This window comes from Mobula hypostoma, chromosome 5 (genome assembly GCF_963921235.1).
Source record: "Mobula hypostoma chromosome 5, sMobHyp1.1, whole genome shotgun sequence".
NCBI classification, from domain to species: Eukaryota; Metazoa; Chordata; class Chondrichthyes; order Myliobatiformes; family Myliobatidae; genus Mobula; species Mobula hypostoma.
Window position 1 is genome coordinate 2,584,921 of NC_086101.1, and position 19,719 is coordinate 2,604,639.

The window sequence follows — 19,719 nt, forward strand, 5'->3', positions numbered from 1 at the left end:
AACCTGTAAATTAACCTTCAGGGAATCCTGCACAAGGACTTCCAAGTCCCTCTGCATCTCAGTTTTTTGTATTTTCACTCCATTTAGGAAATAATCAGCCATTTTATTTGCTCTAGCAAAGTGCACAACCTTAAACTTCCCAACGCTCTATTCCACCTCCAAGTCTGTCTAAGATCCGTTGCCTCTTTACTTGGTCGGAAACCGGTATAGATAGGTTAGGTGGAAGCAGGCCGAGGTGTGGGAGGGTATAACTTGATGTCATGGGGTAAGGGTGAGGGGTGAAGAGTTTAAAGGGACCACGAGGGGAAACTTCACTCAGAGGGTCATGAGCGTATGGAACGTGGTGCATGCGAGCTCGATTTCAACATCGAAGAGAAATTTGGATGAGTACGTGGGTGGGAGGGACATGGAGGGCTCGGATCAACAGGAACTGGCAGATTAAACGGTTCAGCAAGGAATAGGTGGGCCAAGGGGCTTGTTTCTGTGCTTCTGACTATGATAGACAGGGTGGTGTGAGAGGGAGGGGCTGGTGCCAGAGCTCTGTCTGCGACCCCCCCCTCGCGGCCCTCCCCGTCCCCGCGACCCCTCCGACACCCACATTCCTTCCTGTCTCCGTGCCTGTTACTGGAGAGGGATGTAGGGCCTGTGCTGCTGGAATGATGTTGGGGGTGGGGAGGCGGCCATGCTGGAAACCTGAGGGCCCGTTGCTGGGTGAAATGTGACCAGGCTGAGTGAGTGTCTCTCTCTCTCTCTCTCTCGCCTATAGCCCGACCGAGGCAGACGGACCGTACAATGGGGAGACGGACTGTCCGGAGCTGCTTCACACAGCCTGTCCACTGCCGAGAGACGGAGACGAAGCTGCTGGGATTGGGCCCACTCCCGAGCCTCTCGAGGAGCAGGGGTTTGGTCCTGGGGCTGGCCTTGCTGCCGGCCCCACACCGGGGACCCCAGTTTCTCCTGTGATCAGATGCACAGTGGAGGATGGCGCGGAGCCTAAACCTGAGTTTGGGACCAGCCCCCTCGCTGGGAATCTGGTGCAGGATGGGGTCAGGCCTGCTAATGGGCCTGGTGTTGTGACTGGCTCTGGTCCCACGTCAGGCATCCTGGTTGAGCTTGGACCTGGGCTAGGCCCCACACAGTTGATCCTGCTGGAGGCTGCCCAGCCGCCTCCCCCGGGCTTCGGCCTGATTGGTGGGGGTCCCGGTATTCTGGCCCCGCAGATCATGGGCCCCCGTAGGAGGGGAAGGGGCCTTCGCAACAGCTTCACCATTCTTGAGAGGTCCCAGGCTTTGGCCTCCCCAGAGACCAGGGGCCTGCCGGTCATCACCTGGGGTGGGGGCGCTTATGGGGATCCCAGTGGCTGGGCAGAGCCTGGTCAGGGAGCTCAGGGGGATCCCATTCTCGGGGGCGAGTCTGGTGAGGAGGGAGACTCGACTTACCAAGGGGCAGTGCCAGACCAAGAGGCATGTCAAGATCCCACTTATGGAGCAGAGGCTGGCCGAGAGGCAGAGGGAGATCTCGCAGAGTCGCAGGCTGGCCGGGAGCCCGAGGGAGACCCCACAGATGCACAGGAAGATCCCTGCAGTGGCTGTGATTCTGGTCAGGGGAGGCCGGTCTGCCGGCGACTGACGTATGTTATAAAGTCGCGTGGGGAAGAGAAAGAGACCCGGTCCCTGAGGGAGGGAGAGTCCCAGGGTGAGGTGAAGCAGCCCTGGCCTCTGGAGGAGGCAGAGGGCCAAGGTGAGGTGGTGCCTCGAGGGGAGGGGGAAGCAGAGGCCCCTCCGCAGGCTGACGGTCCCAAGTTGACCAGCTTTGCAGAGCAGAAGCAGCTGAGGGAGCGGAGGCCCAGGTGGGGGCCGCAGGCGGTTCCGCGGCGGTCCATGGGCTCGCGGCCGTGCCCGGAGTGGGCCCAGGTGCGGCGGGGGCTGGAGCTGAAGCAGGAGGAGATCCGGGCCCGACTGGAGGCCCGCGAGGCTCGGCTGGGCCGTCGCTGGCAAAGCCTGGGCCGCAGGGCCTACTGCCGCCTGCTGAAGCTGACGGGGCGTGGTGCTGAGGCTGAGGCCCAGGCCCAGGCCAAGCCTGAAGCCTGGGATAACTCCCTGGCAGCCGCCCAGGCCCAGCTCCAGGAACTCGGGCTGCAGGACGGCCGCAGTGAGTGGGCAGGGAGGGGGAGGGTCCGGGGGGCGGAACCGGCCCCAGAGGCAGGGAGGGTGAGCGGGGACTGGGCCCCAGGGGAGGCAGCAACAGCAAGTCACTGCAGAGCAGAGAAGAACCTCAGCGCTGTGGCACGGAAACTTCTGCGGAGCGGTGGACAGGAGAGTGAGAGGCCAAAGGTGAGGGCTGGCGGCTGGGGAACAGGGCTGCTGTGTTTGAACTGGTTGGGGGGTGGGATGGTGGAATGCCAGGGGTAGACAGTATCCTGGTGGGGTGGGGAGTGGGTTGGGGGGTGGGATGGTGTGTTCCAGAGACAGGCCCTCCTGGTGGGGAGTGGGTTGTCCTATCCCTGAGAGGTTAGGGAGGAATTGGGGGCAGGTATTAACCCAGAGAGCAGTTTACTCTATAGCAGGTCTGGTGTCCACAGACCCCCTCAGCTGATGGTAGGGGATCCACGGCATAAAAGTTAGTCGGGTTCTGGCTCTGTCCTCAGAGTAGAGCACAAAGAGCCCCTTCAGACCACCTTAACGTTGTTAATCCTGGTGCCCCTTCATTTACCCATGTTAGACCATAAAACATAGGAGCCCAATTGGGCCATTCTGCCCATCGAGTCTGCTCCATCATGGCTGGTTTATTGTCCCCCTCAACCCCGTTCTCCTGCCTGCTCCTCGTAACCTTGGACACCCTGACCAGTCAAGAATCTGTCAACCTCCACTCTAAATATCCCCATTGCCTTGGCCTCCACAGTCATCCACGGCAACGAATTCCTCAGGTTCACAACCTTCTGGCAAAAGAAATCCCTCCTTATCTCTGTTCAAATTGGATGTCCCTCTGTTCTGAGGCTGTGCCCTCTGGTCCTAGACTCCCCCACTATAGGAAACATCCTCTCCACATCCACTCTATCTGTGTCCTCTGGTCCTCGACTCCCCCACTATAGGAAACATCCTCTCCACATCCACTCTATCTGTGTCCTCTGGTCCTAGACTCCCCGACTATAGGAAACATCCTCTCCACATCCACTCTATCTGTGTCCTCTGGTCCTAGACTCCTCCACTATAGGGAACATCCTCTCCACATCCACTCTATCTGTGTCCTCTGGTCCTAGACTTCCCCACTATAGGAAACATCCTCTCCACATCCACTCTATCTGTGCCCTCTGGTCTTAGACTCCCCCACTATAGGAAACATCCTCTCCACATCCACTCTATCTGTGCCGTCTGGTCTTAGACTCCCCCACTATAGGAAACATCCTCTCCACATCCACTCTATCCAGATCTTTCAATATTCAACAGGTTCTGGTGAGATCACTGCTTGTTCTTCTGAACTCCGGTGAGTACAGCCCCAGACCATCAAATGCTCCTCGTACATGAACTGTTTCATTCCTGAATCATTCTTGTGACTCTCCTCTGAACGCTCTCCAGTGCCATCTCTCCTTTACTACAGAAATGGTGGAAAGCTGCTCACAGTACTGTCGGTGAGGTCTTTATAAAGCCTCAGTGTTACATCCTTGCTTACTCTAGTGCTCTCAAAATGAAAACTAATATTGCATTTGCCTTTCCCACCAGAGTTTGGCGCCTGTCTCCCTCCAAACCGTCCCATCTCTGTACCTGTTATTGTCCAGTCTCTTCCAGCTCCTCTGGCAGCTTGTTCTAGGTAGCCAGCTGGACCTCCTCTCAATGTCCCCCATCCCACCCTAACCCCCCGGCGCTTAGCGTTTAGTTACAGATACAGAATGGAACTCGCCCTTCTGGCCAGCAACCCACCTCTTTACAGGAGAATTTACAATAACCAATTAACTTTCTGACGGGTACGTCGCGGGAGGAAAGCAGATCACCTGGAAGAAACCCATGTGGCCATGGGGAGAACGTACTAGCTTTCTTCCAAAGTGGTGGCAGTCGCTCTTGGGTGTAATATTTTGTCCGTGTCCTGTAGGTCTGGCATCGGACAACGCTGCTGGCTATTAAATACAGTGAGCGCGGTGATTCCACCCTGCCGGTGAACTCCGCAGCCTGGGCTGATTGCGCTCGCCACTGCCCGCTTCAGACCTTCGTCAGCAAGGACACTGAAAAGGGAAAACTGCAGAGAATGTGGGAACGTCTTAGCTGGAAGCCGGTCAGGCCGACTCTCCCCTCGTTCCTGCTGGCGAATGTCCTGCACTCCCTGCGCCTCGGACCGAACCAGTGAGAGAAAATCACCTGCACGCTCATTCTCACGGCATCAAGGCCTCTTGACGCGGCCGTCCAGCGCATTTCGGGCTGACAGGAATCGGCGATCTCAGGCGATGGCGGTATCTATCCGTATAATTAAGAGTCCCATTGTTCACCGAGTTTATGTTTGGTGAAGTGCAGACCGTTTATATACCGAGGGAGTTTGCTACAATTGTGCTGGACGCTGTATGTGTCCCTCTGCTAATGCCGGAGCTCAGAGTGAGCTCCACAGCACCACCTGTGACTTTCAAACAAAGCAGCCCAATGCTGTTTTCTTTATTGCAGGTGACTCTAACCATGCCACCTGAAGACCAGCTTCCAGAGGTGATAATACACGAGACCTGGTTTACACTAACATGCCAGGTGTCGGTCCCGTGACCTTACATCGGACTCGCAGATCACTCATCCGTAATGTTAATTCCAGCGTGCAAACCAGTGGTCAAACGGGTGGTGGAAACCAGGCCTGAGGGTGAACAGGACAGCTTTCATCACAGTAACTGGAGAACGTTCAGCAGTCTGCTACCCATGGCAGCCACGTTAATGTCGACGGGTATGTGGGTTCAGTGACCAGGTACACAGAGGTGAACAGACGATGTCACATCGGGGTGAGGGCAAATCAGAAGCCATGGCTTGCCGCAGACACTCGTGCCAGGCTGCGGGATCGTGATGCTGCTTTCAGATCGGGAGATGCGATACCTGTCAGGAAAACAAGCACTGTGTTTTCCCACTCCCCAGGAGGGCGAACTGGGAGCATTCTCAGACAGCTGGTTCGGGGCCCAGTAATATACCATGCCAGGTTCTGACCAGCTGACGGACGTCTCTCTGGAACAGTCCGCTGTCCCCCTCGGTTTTCAAGGCGGCAACCATCACTCCACTGCCAAAGGTGAAAGTAACTTGCCTAAACGTCCGGTGGCGTTAACGTCAACCATTATGAACTGTTCTCAGCGGCTGATCATGGAGCACGTTAAATCCTTTTTCCCAGCTACACCGAACCCTTCCCAGTTGGCTTATCACTCGGGATGATGCAGTAGCGCTGCCCTGTCCCACGTGGAACACGGGGTCCCTTATGCCAGGCTGCTGTTGATCAATTTCAGTGCGGCGTTTAACAGCATCATACCCCAGAAACCGGTGGGGGAAATGTCCTGGCTGGGTATCAAACCTCCTGCAATTGGATCCTGGATTTCTTCACAGTAAGGCCACAGTCAGTCCGTGTGGGCAGCGACCTCTCTCGTCCCGTTACACCGAGCACTGACGCTCCCCAGGGGTGTGTACTCAGCCCGCCGCTGTTCACACTGCTGACGTGTGGCGGTGTCGCGGGATCCAGATCAAACCGTGTCATCGAGTTTACGGGTGACACAGCAGTGGTTGCCCTCACCAACAACGATGACGAGACGGAGTACAGGGACGAGGCAGACCCGCTGGTGGATTGGTGTGAGAAGAACAACCTGAGCCTGAACGTGCAGAAGACAAAGGAGATCACCGTGGACTTCAGGACGGTGCAGACAAACCATCCCTCTCTGAGAATACATGGCTCCTCCAGAGAGAGAGTTAATGCACCAAGTTCCTGGGAGTTCACATCACGGATGACCTCACCCGGTCCGTCCACATCACCTCCCTGAACAAGAAGACACAGCAGTGCCTCCACTTCCTGAGGAGATCGAGGCATTGGATGGGAAGCCCCCACAAAAGACTGTGAGAGGATCACAGGGGACATTTATCAGGAGCACTGCGTATGCAGAGCCCTTAAGGCCAATTCATACCTGTGTGTCAAATTGATGCTGTACATATGGCATAGCCGTGTTCCCTACGCCGTAGTCTGACGCGCAGCTCCCCAAAAACGCAACTATGCGTCACCGCAACACAGACCGAACAACTGTGATTGGTCCGCTTGGTAGCATCGCATTTCCTCCTGCGCTGCAATAGCTTCCCATTGGGCAACTGAAGGGCAGGGAAGGAACTCTGGCTGAAATGCTTTCCATAAAGCTTTACAGACCTCCGAAATTATGGAGGATCCTGTGCTTGACGCCAGTTTGTAGCTAGCTGCTACAGCCTGTTGACTTTCACCTGAAGCTAAAACTCGAATGGTGATTGCCAGTCTCTGAGTATACTGTGTGTACACTGATGCGAAGTAAATGGTTGGAGACGATGAACCAAATCGTCAAATCTACCTGCCGACATCCGAAAATGTTTGAAATGCATTTCCTCGTCCATGTCTCTCAGTGGCCGGACAAGCACAGAAAATTCACCCTCCTTCAGTTTGCAGTTTGAGTTTCTTCGTGTTGAGTTTCAACACAGTGGCATAGAAACCCCACCGCCAACTAGCGTTTTGGTGGTGAATTGCAAAGTGACGCAGACACACCAACGCACAAGTATAAATGCTCACAACAGCGTAGCCCACTTGCGTAGGCTGCCGCGTAAGTTAGTACACACAAGTATAAATCAGCCTTTAGTATCATTAATGATCCCACCCACCCATCCATCCAGCATCCTCTTTGACTTTCGACTATCAGGCAGGAGACTCCGATGCATAAAAACAAGAAGGGTCAGGATGGGAAACAATTTGTTCCTTCAGGCCATTAGGTTTCTGCGTATCGTATTCAAAGTGTCACTGGTTAATCTGTTCCGTGCCTTACAGTAATTAATATTAATGCCCTTTAGTTTGTTATTTAAGTGTGATTCATCTGTAGATTTTATTCTTACCTTCATAAATTATTGTGTGTTATGTGTACTACTGTGTGTTGCACCCTGGTTTGGAGAAATGTTGTCTTGTTTCTGTATACGTTATGTGTTTCTATACGTTATATACATGTACGTAGTTAAATGCCAATGAACTTGAGACCGAGGACACCAGGATTGAACTACGAACTCTGATGTTTGTGGTAACTGTTAGGCGACTGTGGCTTAATGGACGATGTTATGTGAAACGTTGATGGTTTATTCCCTTAGATGCTGCCTGACCTGCTGAATTCTCCTGCATTTTCTGTGCGCTGCTCTGAATTTCCCACGTCATCTGGTGTTCCTGTCTCCCTCTTTGCATTTGCAACTTTCTTAGTTGCCTCCTGAAAATATTCAGTAGGCGGGACGTCCCCTGCACAAAATGATAAGACACAAGGGCAGAATGAGACCATTCAGACGTTAAGTCTGCTCTGCCCCATCATTATGTCTGAATTATTATTCCTCTCAACCCCATTCTCCTTCCTTCTCACTGTAAGCTTCGATGCCCCGACTAATCAACCTCTGCGTTAAATATCCCCAGTGACTTGACCTTGCCGGCCGGTGGTATGAAGGTGACTGCCCCAGACTTGGAGAGGAGTGGTTCTGGGTTCGAATCCGGCTGGCTCCTCACACACTTTCCATTCCTGCTGGGTTGAGCATTGCACTGGTGACTCGGCCTCAAAAAACAATGACAAATCTGGAGAGATGGCAAAGCGGCCAACCGATGTGTCACGGGAACAGCAATAACTCGGCCTCCATGGCAATGAATTCCACAGACTTGCCACCCTCTGACTAAAGAGATTCCTCCTCATCTCTGTTCTAAATGGACGTTCCCTCAATTCTGAGGCTGTGTCCTCTGGTCCTAAACTCCCCCACCATAGGAAACATCCTCTCTTTACCCAGACCATCAAATGTTCAATAGATTTCAGTGACATCCCCTCACTCTTCTAAGCCCCCGCAAGTACAGGCCCAGAGTCCTCAAAAACTCCTCGTACATTTTGTTTTAGGCATCCGTTAGTCTCGTGAGACCATGGATTTGCGCCTTGGAAGGTTTCCAGGGTACAGGCCTGGGCAAGGTTGTATGGAAGACCGGCAGTTGCCCATGCTGCAAGTCTCCCCTCTCCACACCACCGACGTTGTCCAAGGGAGGGGCATTAGGACCCATACAGCTTGGCACCGGTGTTGTCACAGAGCAATGTGTGATTAAGTGCCTTGCTCAAGGACACACACGCTGCCTCAGCCAAGTCTCGAACTCACGACCTTCAGATCACTAGATGAACGCCTTAACCACTTGGCCAAGCACCAACCTCGTATATTAACCCTTTCATTACTGGAATCATTCTCGTGCACCCTGCCTGATGCCAGCACACCTCCCCCTTAAGATAAGGGGCCAAAAACTGCTCACAATATGCCCAAGTTCAGTCTAACCCATGCCTTGCCAAAAAAAAACTCTTAAATACTTCTGCCTTTTTCGGGCTTATTGTGCAGTGTGTAGAGGGTTTCCCCGTGGCGTGGGCCATTCAGTGTCATCGATATGGGAGGGGCGGCATCTCTAGGTTGGAGGGTGTGACTTGGCCTCCACTGTCTCCCTCTACAGGCGGATCCTCCAGACTGGCTGGGACCCTCGACCCTTGACCCCAGCGGTGACCGTAGTCTCCGGACTGGCCAGCAGGAGGCGACGCCGAGGCAGAGACGTGGGGAGGGCCGGTGAGTGTCTTCTGTCCCCATTGCAGCTGGCGGCAAGGTGGGGAAAGGGTGGAATTGGAGGACGTGGAGCCAAAGGGGAGGGTAGGTGTTGGGGACAAAAAGTGGAGTGGGTGTTGGGGGGAGAGGGTGGGGGGGATTGAGGGACAGAATGGTGTGGAGTGGAGAAGGTTGGGATGGCATTAAGGGGGTGGGGAGAGGAAGGGGGAAGTGTGACGATCGGTGGGATGGGAGGGTTCGTGTTGGGTGGGGAAAGGTGGGCGGGGGTGATAGGGTGGGGAGAGGGAGGGGGAGGTGGGGTGGTGATGGCCGGTGTGGTGGGACCGTGGTCTGGGCCCCTCTCTGATAGACATCTTCCCCCTGCTGTCTAGACGGGAGCGTCTGCTAACTCGGCCCAGAGCGGATGGAGACGGTGGCTCGGTGCTGCCCCCTGCTGAGCCGACAGGTAAGGGGCCCCTCCCACGGGGTAGGACGAAGCGATTCCTGCACTGAAGTGTGCCCCCTTCCTCACCCACCCCACTGCCCTGGGCATAGTGGAGGTGAGTGTGGGCACCCCACCCACGGGTGCGGAGGGCCTGATGTTGGGGGCTGGGATGGAATGCCCTCTTCCCTCCCCCATGACGCCAGAGTCCGGATGACTGGCGTGGGGCTGGCGGTGTTCTGCTGTTCGGATAATCCTGGTTATTGGAGAGAGTTTACAGATGATGAGGAATTCCTTTAGCCAGAGGGTGGTGAATTCTTTGCCACAGATGGCTGTGGAGGCCAAGTTGTTTAAGATAGATAGATGCTTATTGATCCCAAAGGAAGTTACAGGGTCACAGCAGCATTACAAGTGCACAGATATTAATATTGGACTGGAAGTAGAAAGAATAAAGAATGTTACCACAGTCTCACAGGAGGGGGGGGTCATCACTTCCCCGACTATAGGTCGACTCATCATAGAGCCTGATGGCCCAGGGTAAGAGTGACCTCGTGTAGCCGTCTTTGGAGCAGCACAGTTGTCTTGGAGAGTGTTTAAGAGACTCCTGGCATGTGCATGATAGAGAAATGGAGGAAGAAAGGGTTAGATGGTTAAAATATCGCGTGCTGAAGAGCAGTTCCACACTCAATCAGAATCACTGGTGTGCAGGATGCTGTGAAATCGGTGATTGTGCAGCAATACAGTGCAAAACAGAATAATTAAAATCTATGTTATAATAAGTATATATAAAAAGATTACTAAGGTAAAAAGAGAGGAAAAGCAGTGTTCACTGTCCATTCAGGAATCTGACGGTGGAGGGGAGGAATTGTTGAGTGTGCCTTCAGGCTCCTGTACCCTCTCCGTGTTGGTAGCAGTGAGAAGAGGGTATATTCAGGTTGAAGGGGGTCCGAATGGAGAGGGTGGTCTCTGTTTCGGGGTGAGCCATGTCGGGACACTGTGTTCTGGGGGGGGGGGCGCCCTGGGTGGGGGTCTGTGCGTGCCGGTGAATGGTGAATTGGACCCCTGTTTCCACCCCCCAGGTCTGAGGCTGTACAAGGAGCCAAGCTCCAAGTCGAACCGGCTGATCCTACACAATGCATTGACCCACTGTTGCCTGGCTGGAAGAGTCAACGAGGTGCAGCGGACCCAAGTAATCCAGGTGAGGGGATAGCCCACCTCCCCTTGCTCCAACCCAGCACCCACTCCCTCAAACCAATCCCAAACCCCTCTCTCCACAGCTCCCTCCTCGGACCCACACCATCCAGTTGAGGGGCTTCCACAGATACCCCCTCGCTTTGCTCCAACCCAGCACTCATTCCCTCAAACCAATCCCAAACCCCTCTCTCCACAGCTCCCTCCTCGGACCCGGGTAATCCAGGTGAGGGGCTTCCACAGATACCCCACCTCCCCTTGCTCCAACCCAGCACCCACTCCCTCAAACCAATCCCAAACCCCTCTCTCCACAGCTCCCTCCTCGGACCTGGGTAATCCAGGTGAGGGGCCTCTGCGGTGAACCCTTTCCTGACGCACTCCACTGCCAGCACATCTCTTTGGTAGATATGGGTCTCTCTGAAATCCGGGGTCCTGCAGAGAGTTGGGGGTCCAGGGTGGGTTTTGGTGGAGGGGTTGGGTAGGTCACAGGCCTCTGATTGTAGACCCCCCACCCCCCGCAGTGTTGGGGGTCCGGGGTGGGCACTGGGGAGTTGTCACTGTCTAACAGAAGCCTCTCCCTGTGTTGACTCTGAGGTGTGTGTGTGTGTATGTTGGGTGTGAGAGATGTTGGGTGTTGGGGTCTGAGATGGGTACTGGGGAATTGTCACTGTCTAACAGAAGCCTCTCCCTGTGTTGACTCTGAGGTGTGTGTGTGCATGTTGGGTGTGAGAGATGTTGGGGGTCTGGGGTGGGTACTGGGGAGTTGTCACTGTCTGACAGAAGCCTCTCCCTGTGTTGACTCTGAGGTGTGTGTGTGTGTATGTTGGGTGTGAGAGATGTTGGGTGTTGGGGGTCTGGGGTGGGTACTGGGGAGTTGTCACTGTCTAACAGAAGCCTCTCCCTGTGTTGACTCTGAGGTGTGTGTGTGTGCAGTGTTGGGTGTGAGAGATGTTGGGTGTTGGGGGTCTGGGGTGGGTACTGGGGAGTTGTCACTGTCTAACAGAAGCCTCTCCCTGTGTTGACTCTGAGGTGTGTGTGTGTGTATGTTGGGTGTGAGAGATGTTGGGTGTTGGGGGTCTGGGGTGGGTACTGGGGAGTTGTCACTGTCTAACAGAAGCCTCTCCCTGTGTTGACTCTGAGGTGTGTGTGTGCATGTTGGGTGTGAGAGATGTTGGGGGTCTGGGGTGGGTACTGGGGAGTTGTCACTGTCTAACAGAAGCCTCTCCCTGTGTTGACTCTGAGGTGTGTGTGTGTGTATGTTGGGTGTGAGAGATGTTGGGTGTTGGGGGTCTGGGGTGGGTACTGGGGAGTTGTCACTGTCTGACAGAAGCCTCTCCCCGTGTTGACTCTGAGGTGTGTGTGTGTGTATGTTGGGTGTGAGAGATGTTGGGGGTCTGGGGTGGTCACTGGGGAGTTGTCACTGTCTAACAGAAGCCTCTCCCTGTGTTGACTCTGAGGTGTGTGTGTGTGTATGTTGGGTGTGAGAGATGTTGGGTGTTGGGGGTCTGGGGTGGGTACTGGGGAGTTGTCACTGTCTGACAGAAGCCTCTCCCCGTGTTGACTCTGAGGTGTGTGTGTGTGCATGTTGGGTGTGAGAGATGTTGGGGGTCTGGGGTGGTCACTGGGGAGTTGTCACTGTCTAACAGAAGCCTCTCCCTGTGTTGACTCTGAGGTGTGTGTGTGTGTATGTTGGGTGTGAGAGATGTTGGGTGTTGGGGGTCTGGGGTGGGTACTGGGGAGTTGTCACTGTCTGACAGAAGCCTCTCCCCGTGTTGACTCTGAGGTGTGTGTGTGCATGTTGGGTGTTGGGGGTCTGGGGTGGTCACTGGGGAGTTGTCACTGTCTGACAGAAGCGTCTCCCCCTGTTGACTCTGAGGTGTGTGTGTGTGTATGTTGGGTGTGAGAGATGTTGGGTGTTGGGGGTCTGGGGTGGGTACTGGGGAGTTGTCACTGTCTGACAGAAGCCTCTCCCCGTGTTGACTCTGAGGTGTGTGTGTGCATGTTGGGTGTTGGGGGTCTGGGGTGGGTACTGGGGAGTTGTCACTGTCTGACAGAAGCCTCTCCCCGTGTTGACTCTGAGGTGTGTGTGTGCATGTTGGGTGTTGGGGGTCTGGGGTGGTCACTGGGGAGTTGTCACTGTCTGACAGAAGCGTCTCCCCCTGTTGACTCTGAGGTGTGTGTGTGTGTATGTTGGGTGTGAGAGATGTTGGGTGTTGGGGGTCTGGGGTGGGTACTGGGGAGTTGTCACTGTCTGACAGAAGCCTCTCCCCGTGTTGACTCTGAGGTGTGTGTGTGCATGTTGGGTGTTGGGGGTCTGGGGTGGTCACTGGGGAGTTGTCACTGTCTGACAGAAGCGTCTCCCCCTGTTGACTCTGAGGTGTGTGTGTGTGTGCATGTTGGGTGTGAGAGATGGATTTAGGGTGGTGGGTGTTGCCATCTCTGACCACCGCCTCCCCTCCCCTCCCGCAGGAGCTGGCGAGCTGCGAACACGCCCAGTGCTTGATTCTGTTCCGGGACCAGCACTGCCAGTTCCGTGCCCTCTACTCGCTGAGCGGCGATTCCCTGCACATCCAGCGGCTGTGGGGCATCGGCCCCAGGCACATCCACACCGACATGATCGACCGGCTCTACAAGTACAACTCTGATCGGAAGCAGTTCCACCCCATCCCCTCCAGGATCATCTCGCCCAACGTCGACGCACTCACCATTCACGGCCACCTGTGGTCGGCCAGGAAGAAATCTGCCCTGGGCAGCGAGCGCAGGTGAGCTGTGGGGAGGCCCCCGTTACGACGGCCACATCCGCTGCCGGCTCTGCCTCGACTGGCGGCTTCGTCTGGGACATCTCCAGCCAATGTGCCTTTAACTTGCGGGTGTCAGAGACTCACCTTATTTATTTTAACATCAAAGTCAGCCTGAAGAAATGCAGCATGACATCTAAAAACTGGGAAGACGTTGCACTCGATGGATTGGCCTTGGAGAGGGAGCTGCCCTACGTGGGACTAACCTCCGCTGTGCTGCGGAGGACACAGCAGGGGTGAAAGGAGAGGCTAAACAACTGAAAGACCCAATCACTAACCACAGGCTCCACTTTTATCCTCAGTGCACCAGAGTATGTGGCTCCTGGACTGACGTCCTGAGCCATCGAACTCCATCAGCTCCTGTTGATTTGCAGCTCGTCTTGTTCCTCTGCTCTGTGACACTGCCCCCCACCCCCCATGAGTGCCTTCTCTAGCCAGGTAACACAACACTCCCCATGTTTACTGGCTCTCCCACTTGGTCGGGTACCTGCCGCCCTGCTACTCCTGCCGTGGGGGTTGTGCACTCCGTTCCTGCCCGTGCCGCCTGTGAGGAGACTCCAGTGCAAACTCTGCTCCGTGCAGTCCCGGTACTGTCTGACAATTGTCTTGTTCCAATCGTGCCAGGGTTGTTTTAAAGCTAAACATTTAATAAATTCCCGAATGTTGAGACTTGGCCAGGTTTTGTCCCTTCTCATGGTGCGGAGACGCACAGAGTCGCTGCCAGTTGCAAGGATGTGGTGTGTGTCACGTTACAGAGTGTTTCTCAGGGCACCAGCACTGATGCCATCTGCAATGTTGTTTCCTCTACACTGGAGTAACTAGGTGTACACAGGATGGTGTTCAGTGAACCCCTAGCTGTCTGTCGTTTCCATGCAAAGGGTTCCGGCCCGAAACGTCGACTGATCTTTTCCACAGATGCTGCCCGACCTTCTGAGTTCCTCCAGCGTGTTGTGACTGTTGCTTTGACCCCAGCATCTGCAGAGTATTTTGTGTTCATATTCTGTCTGGGTAGCCTCCAACCAGGCAGCAAAACATCCATTTGTCTAACCTCCATTAATTTGTCATCCATTTCCTTGCCTTTTCTATTCCCTATTCTGGATCTCCTCTCACCCTTCCTTTTCCCTCACCTGCCCATCGCTTCCCTCTGCAGGCCGTCCTCCTTCCCTTTCTCCCATGGTCCAGTCACATTCGTCCTCATGCCCTTTACCTCGTGTTTCCACTTGTCTCTTCCCAGCTTCTACCTCCAGCCCCACCCTCGCCAGGTCTCAGCTATCAGCTGCCAGCTTTACTCCTCCCCCTCCTGCCCAATAGGTGGTGAATGGTGTGTTGTCATTTGTTAGTTGAGGGATTGAGATCAAGAGCCACAAGGTAATTTTGCAGCTCTATAAAAGTCTGGTGTTCAGTTCTGGTCCCCGTTATAGGAAGGATGTGGAAGCTTTCGAGAGGGTGTAGAGAAACGTCCCAGGACGCTGCCGGATTAGAGAGCATGTCTTATGAGGAGAGTCTGAGTGAGCGAGGGCTTTCCTCTTTGGAGTGAAGGAGGGCGAGTGGAGACTTGTAAGGCATAGATCAGGAGGACAGCCAGAGACTTTTCCCAGGGGTGGGTGGGGGCAACAATGAGATCAACGGCTGGGAAGGTGTAGAGCAAAGGCAGGACAAGGCATAGTCACCCACCGTAACCAAAGCAAACCCCGGTTGTGATGATTACTCGTACCACTGGACCAGGACTTTCAAGGTGAGTGAGAGGACCTGCCCCAGTGCAGCGGTATGTCCACTTTGATAACTCTCCCGCACGACTCCATAAGACACAAGTGCAGAAATGGGCCACTTGGCTTGTTGAGTACGCTCTGCCTTTCCATCATGACTGATTTATTATCCCTCTCAACCCTGTTCTCCTGTCTTCTCACCGTAACCTTTGATGCCCTGACTAATCAAGAACTTGTCAACCTCCACTTTGAATATACTTGGCATCCACGGATGCCTGTGGCAATGAATTCCACAGATTCTCCATCCCCTGGCTAAAGAAATTCCTCCTAATCTCTGTTCAAAATGATGTCCATCTATTCAAAGCCTGGTCTCTGGTCCAAGACTCCCCCACTATAGGAAACATCCTCTCCACATCCACTCTACTGGGGCCTTTCAATAGTCATTAGGTTTCAATGAGATTGTTCTAAACTCCAGCAAGTACAGGTCCACAACCATTAACTGCTCCTCGTACATTAACCCTTTCAACCCCATGAATTTCCTCTGGACCTTCTCCAATACCAACATATCTTTTAGATAAGGGGCTCAAAACCCCTCTCAATCTCCAAGTGTGGTCTGACCAATCCTTATAAAGCCTCAGCATTACATCCTTGCTCTTATATTCTCGTCCTCGTGAAATGAATGCTAACATTGCATTTGCCTTCCTTACCACAGACTCAACCTGAAAGTTAACCTTCAGGGAATCCTGCGTGAGGACTCACAAATCTTGTACCTCTGACCGTTGAATTTTCTCCCCATTTAGAAAATAGTCTGTGCCTTTAATTCTTCTACCCAAGTCCATGACCATGCACTTCCCTACATTATATTCCACCTGCCACTTCTTTGCCCATTCCCAATCCTTCTGCAAACTTAGCCACAAAGCCACACATTCCTTCAACCAAATCTTTGACATATAATGTGAAAAGATGTCACCCTGCTCATGCAGCTCCTCTAGTCACGGGCAACCAACCAGAATAGGCCCCCTTTATACACCCTGTTTGCCTGCGGCCACTGCCAGTCTATCCATGCTGGTATCTTTCCTATTAGACTTTTGGCTCCTTAAGGTTGTCATAATCAGGGAAGGGAGTGGGGATAAGCTGCCACTACCTATTAAATGCTCCCAATGGTGAGCAGCTCGGCTAGCCTCCAACAACCAAGTCCAGTTTCTGGTGTTTACTTGTAGCTTAGCTAAGCCGTGCAGAACCATTTCTACTGACCGGAGAAGGGGCAAAGGTGGGGTACTGGCGCCTTAAATCCAGCTGCTCTGGGGGCTGATCAGCTGTGATTGGCAGCTCATCGAGGAGAAGACTCTGGTCTCAAACCTCCGCTGCCTCATGGGGAAGCCTTTGGGAGAAAACCCCAAAGAAAAACCCAGAGCTGGAGTCTACGTTGAGTTCAACGTCTACTGGCAACTTCTGTGATGTTACTGGTGCCAAACTGTGTTGGTTTCTACCATACCTTTGGACTCATCAGCTGTGTGTAGAGGGGGAGCCTGCCACATGTGCAACAGATTGCCGTCCACACCGTGCTCCGCTGGCTTGTGTACATGTAGACAGCTGCAGTGCAATAGTCACGGTCACCTCTGACCAGAGAACCTCATGGGCTCTTACCTTGTTAAGGAGCCTCATGTCAAAGGCCTTCTAAAAATCCAAATAAGTAACATCAACTGATTCTCCTTTCTCTAGTCTGCCTGTTACTTCCTCAAACATGTCCAACATATTTGGCAGGCAAGATTTCCCCTTAAGGAAACCAGGCTGACTTTGGACTACACCTCTTTCCACCATTCACTTGTAAAGATGCTAACCCCTTCTCTCACAAAAGAGACTGTCTGCAGATACTGGAGGAACTCAGCAGGCCGGAGTGTCTATGGAAAAGAGTAAAGGGTTGACATTTCGGGCCGAGATGCTTCATCAGGATTCGATGATGTTTGCCGGAAACATCGACTGTTTACTCCTTTCCATGATGCTGCCCAGCCTGCTGAGTTCCTCCAGCGCTTTGTGTGTAGTCCTCTTCTCTCAGTTCCTCTGTTTCCATGGCATCTGCTCTCAGGATGAGGCTTTTCACTCCAGAACTACTGAGGTGTCTTTTCAAAACAAGGACCTTCTGTTCCTCCACCATCAACACCGCCCTTATCTGCAACTCTTCCATTTTGCATACATCTGCCTTCACCCTATCCTCCAGGGTTTCTCTAGTCCTCACCTGCGACCCCACTAGCCTTGGTGTCCAGTAGGTAATTCTCCATAACTTCTGCCATCTCCAGCGGGATTCCACTACCAACCACTTCCTCCCCCCCCCACCCCCCACTTTCCACAGGAATCTCTCTCTCTGTGACTCCCTTGTCCAATCGTCACCCTCCTGGCATTTACCCTTACAAGTGGAACAAGTGTTGCACCTGCCCTACACCTACAACCTCACTACCGTACATGCCCTAAACAGTACTTCCAGGTGAGGCAACGCTTTACCTGCAAGTCTGTTGGGGTCATCTACCACATCTAGTGCTCCAGGAGTCGCCTCCTGTATATCAGTAAGACCCGACTTAGTCGAGCTTCATTGAGCACCTTTGCTCCGTCCGCCAGAAAAAGCAGCATCTCCCAGTGGCCACACATGAACATTGATCTCTTGAACTTCCGGTAATTACACCCTCCTACTTATCTCCTGACCTGTCCACCACCTCCTGCTGGAGCTCCTTTCTTCCATAGTCTTCGACCCTCTCCTATCAGATTCCCCCTTCTCCAGCCCTTTATCTCTTTCACCAATCAACTTCTCCACGCTTACTTCATTCCTCTCCATTTCGCAGTTTTACCTCTCACCTACCAGCTTGTACCACTTCCTCTCCTCCCCCACCTTCGCAGTCAGACTCCTCCCCTTCCTTTCCAGTCCTGTCTGAAACGTTGACTGTACTCTTTTCTGTAGATGCTCTGGACCTGCTGAGTTCCTCCAGCATTTTGTGTGTTGCTTCGGATTTCCAGCACCTGCACTTTCTCATGTTAACTTTGGCTTGCTTTATCATGTGCCTACGAGTAGCCCGAAACTTCATCTTTAATAATGGACTCCAACATCTTCCGAACTACTGAAGTCAAGCTAACTGGCTTATAATTTCCTTTCTGCTGCCTCTCTTCCCTTTTTGAAGAGTGGACTGATATTTGCAATTTTCCTGTCCTCCAGAACCATGCCAGAATCTAGTGATTCTTGAAAGATAGTTAGTAATGACTCCACGATCTTTTCCGCCACCTCTTTCAGAATTATGGTGTGTAGTCCATCTGGTCCAGGAGACTTATCTACCTTCAGACCTTTCAGTTTCCAAAGTACCATCTCCTTAATAATAGCAACAATCACATTTACTCTGTAACTCTCGAATTTCTGGCATGCTGCTAGTTTGTTTCAGTGAAGATGGACCGCCATTTCTTTGTTCTCCAGTACCTTCCCCCAATTACCTCTCCTGCTTCATTTTCCAGCAGTCCGCTATCCACTTTCGCCTCGCTTTTACACTTCATACATCTGAGGAAGCTTTTGGTATCCTCTTTGATATGACTGGCAGGGCATCTTGGTCTTTTCTGTCCTTATAGCTATTTTAATTTCCTTGGCTTGTTTTTAAGAGCTTCCCAATCCTCTAACTACCCACTAAATTTTGCTCTACTGTATGCCACAAGACCATAAGACAGGAGCAGAATTAGGCCATTTCATCAAGGCCAGATCCCACTCAACCCCATATCTCTGATTTCTTACTGTATCCTTTGCTGCCCCAACTGATCAGGAATCTATCAATTTTCGCTTTAAATATATCCACAGATCCACTAGTCTCTGGCTAAGAAAACTCCTCCTTTCCTCTGTTCTAAAAAGTCGCCATCAATTTTGAGGCTGTACCCTCCAGTTCTAGCCACAGGAAACATCCTCCCCATCTAGTCCTTTCAACATTTGGCAGAAATGAGATTCCCCCTCATTCTTCTAAATTCCATTCAGTACAGACCCAAAGCTGCCAAACGTTCCTCATATGTTAACCCCTTCATTCACAGAATCATCCTCATAAACTTCCTCTGGACTCTATCCAATGTCAACACATCCTTCCTGAGTTAAGGGGCCCAAAACTATTGACAAGTGCGGCCTGACCAGTGTCTTATAAAGCCTCGATATTATCTCCTTGCTTTATATTCTATTCCCCTTGAAATGAATGTCAACACTGCATTTGCTGCCTTTACCAGACTCAGCCTGTAAATTAACCCTCTGGGAGTCTTGCATGAGGACTCCCAAGTCCCTTTGCACCTCTGATGTTTGAATTTTCTCTCCATTTAGATAAGTCTACACTATCATTCCTTTTACCAAACTGCATTATCATACATTTCCCAACACTATATTCCATCTGTCACTTCTTTTGCCAGCTCTTCCAATTTGTTTAGTAATCACATTGTTTTCTCAGCATTACCTACCCCTCCACCTATCTTTGTATCATCTGTAAAATTTGCCGCTAAGCCATCAATTCCATTATCCAAATCACTGACAAATAATGTGAAAAGTAGCGGTCCCAATACTGACCCCTGAGGAACACCACTAGTCACTGGCAGCCAAGCAGAAAAGATCCCTTTTATTCCCACTCACTGCCTGCCATTCCTCTATCCATGCCAACAACAGGAATTCTGCAGATGCTGGAAATTCAAGCAACACACATCAAAGTTGCTGGTGAACGCAGCAGGCCAGGCAGCATCGCTAGGAAGAGGTACAGTCGACGTTTCAGGCCGAGACCCTTCGTCAGGACTGACTGAAGGAAGAGTTAGTAAGAGGTTTGAAAGTG

The 19,719-nt window shown here is 52.6% G+C and overlaps 1 protein-coding gene across 2 annotated transcripts in view; it reads left to right on the top strand.

Annotated features, from left to right (window-relative positions):
* The window catches only part of LOC134346485 (calmodulin-regulated spectrin-associated protein 3-like), a 28,440-nt gene extending 14,191 nt beyond the window's left edge, over positions 1-14,249 (top strand). For both annotated transcript variants that reach the window (XM_063047861.1, XM_063047862.1), the window contains exons 2-6: positions 767-2,333; positions 8,674-8,783; positions 9,152-9,225; positions 10,281-10,399; positions 12,862-14,249. In XM_063047861.1, coding sequence (XP_062903931.1) covers positions 767-2,333; positions 8,674-8,783; positions 9,152-9,225; positions 10,281-10,399; positions 12,862-13,158 — 2,167 coding nt within the window. In that variant the 3' untranslated portion in view covers positions 13,159-14,249. The remainder of the gene's footprint in view (positions 1-766; positions 2,334-8,673; positions 8,784-9,151; positions 9,226-10,280; positions 10,400-12,861) is intronic.
* The last annotated feature ends 5,470 nt before the right edge of the window (positions 14,250-19,719 follow it).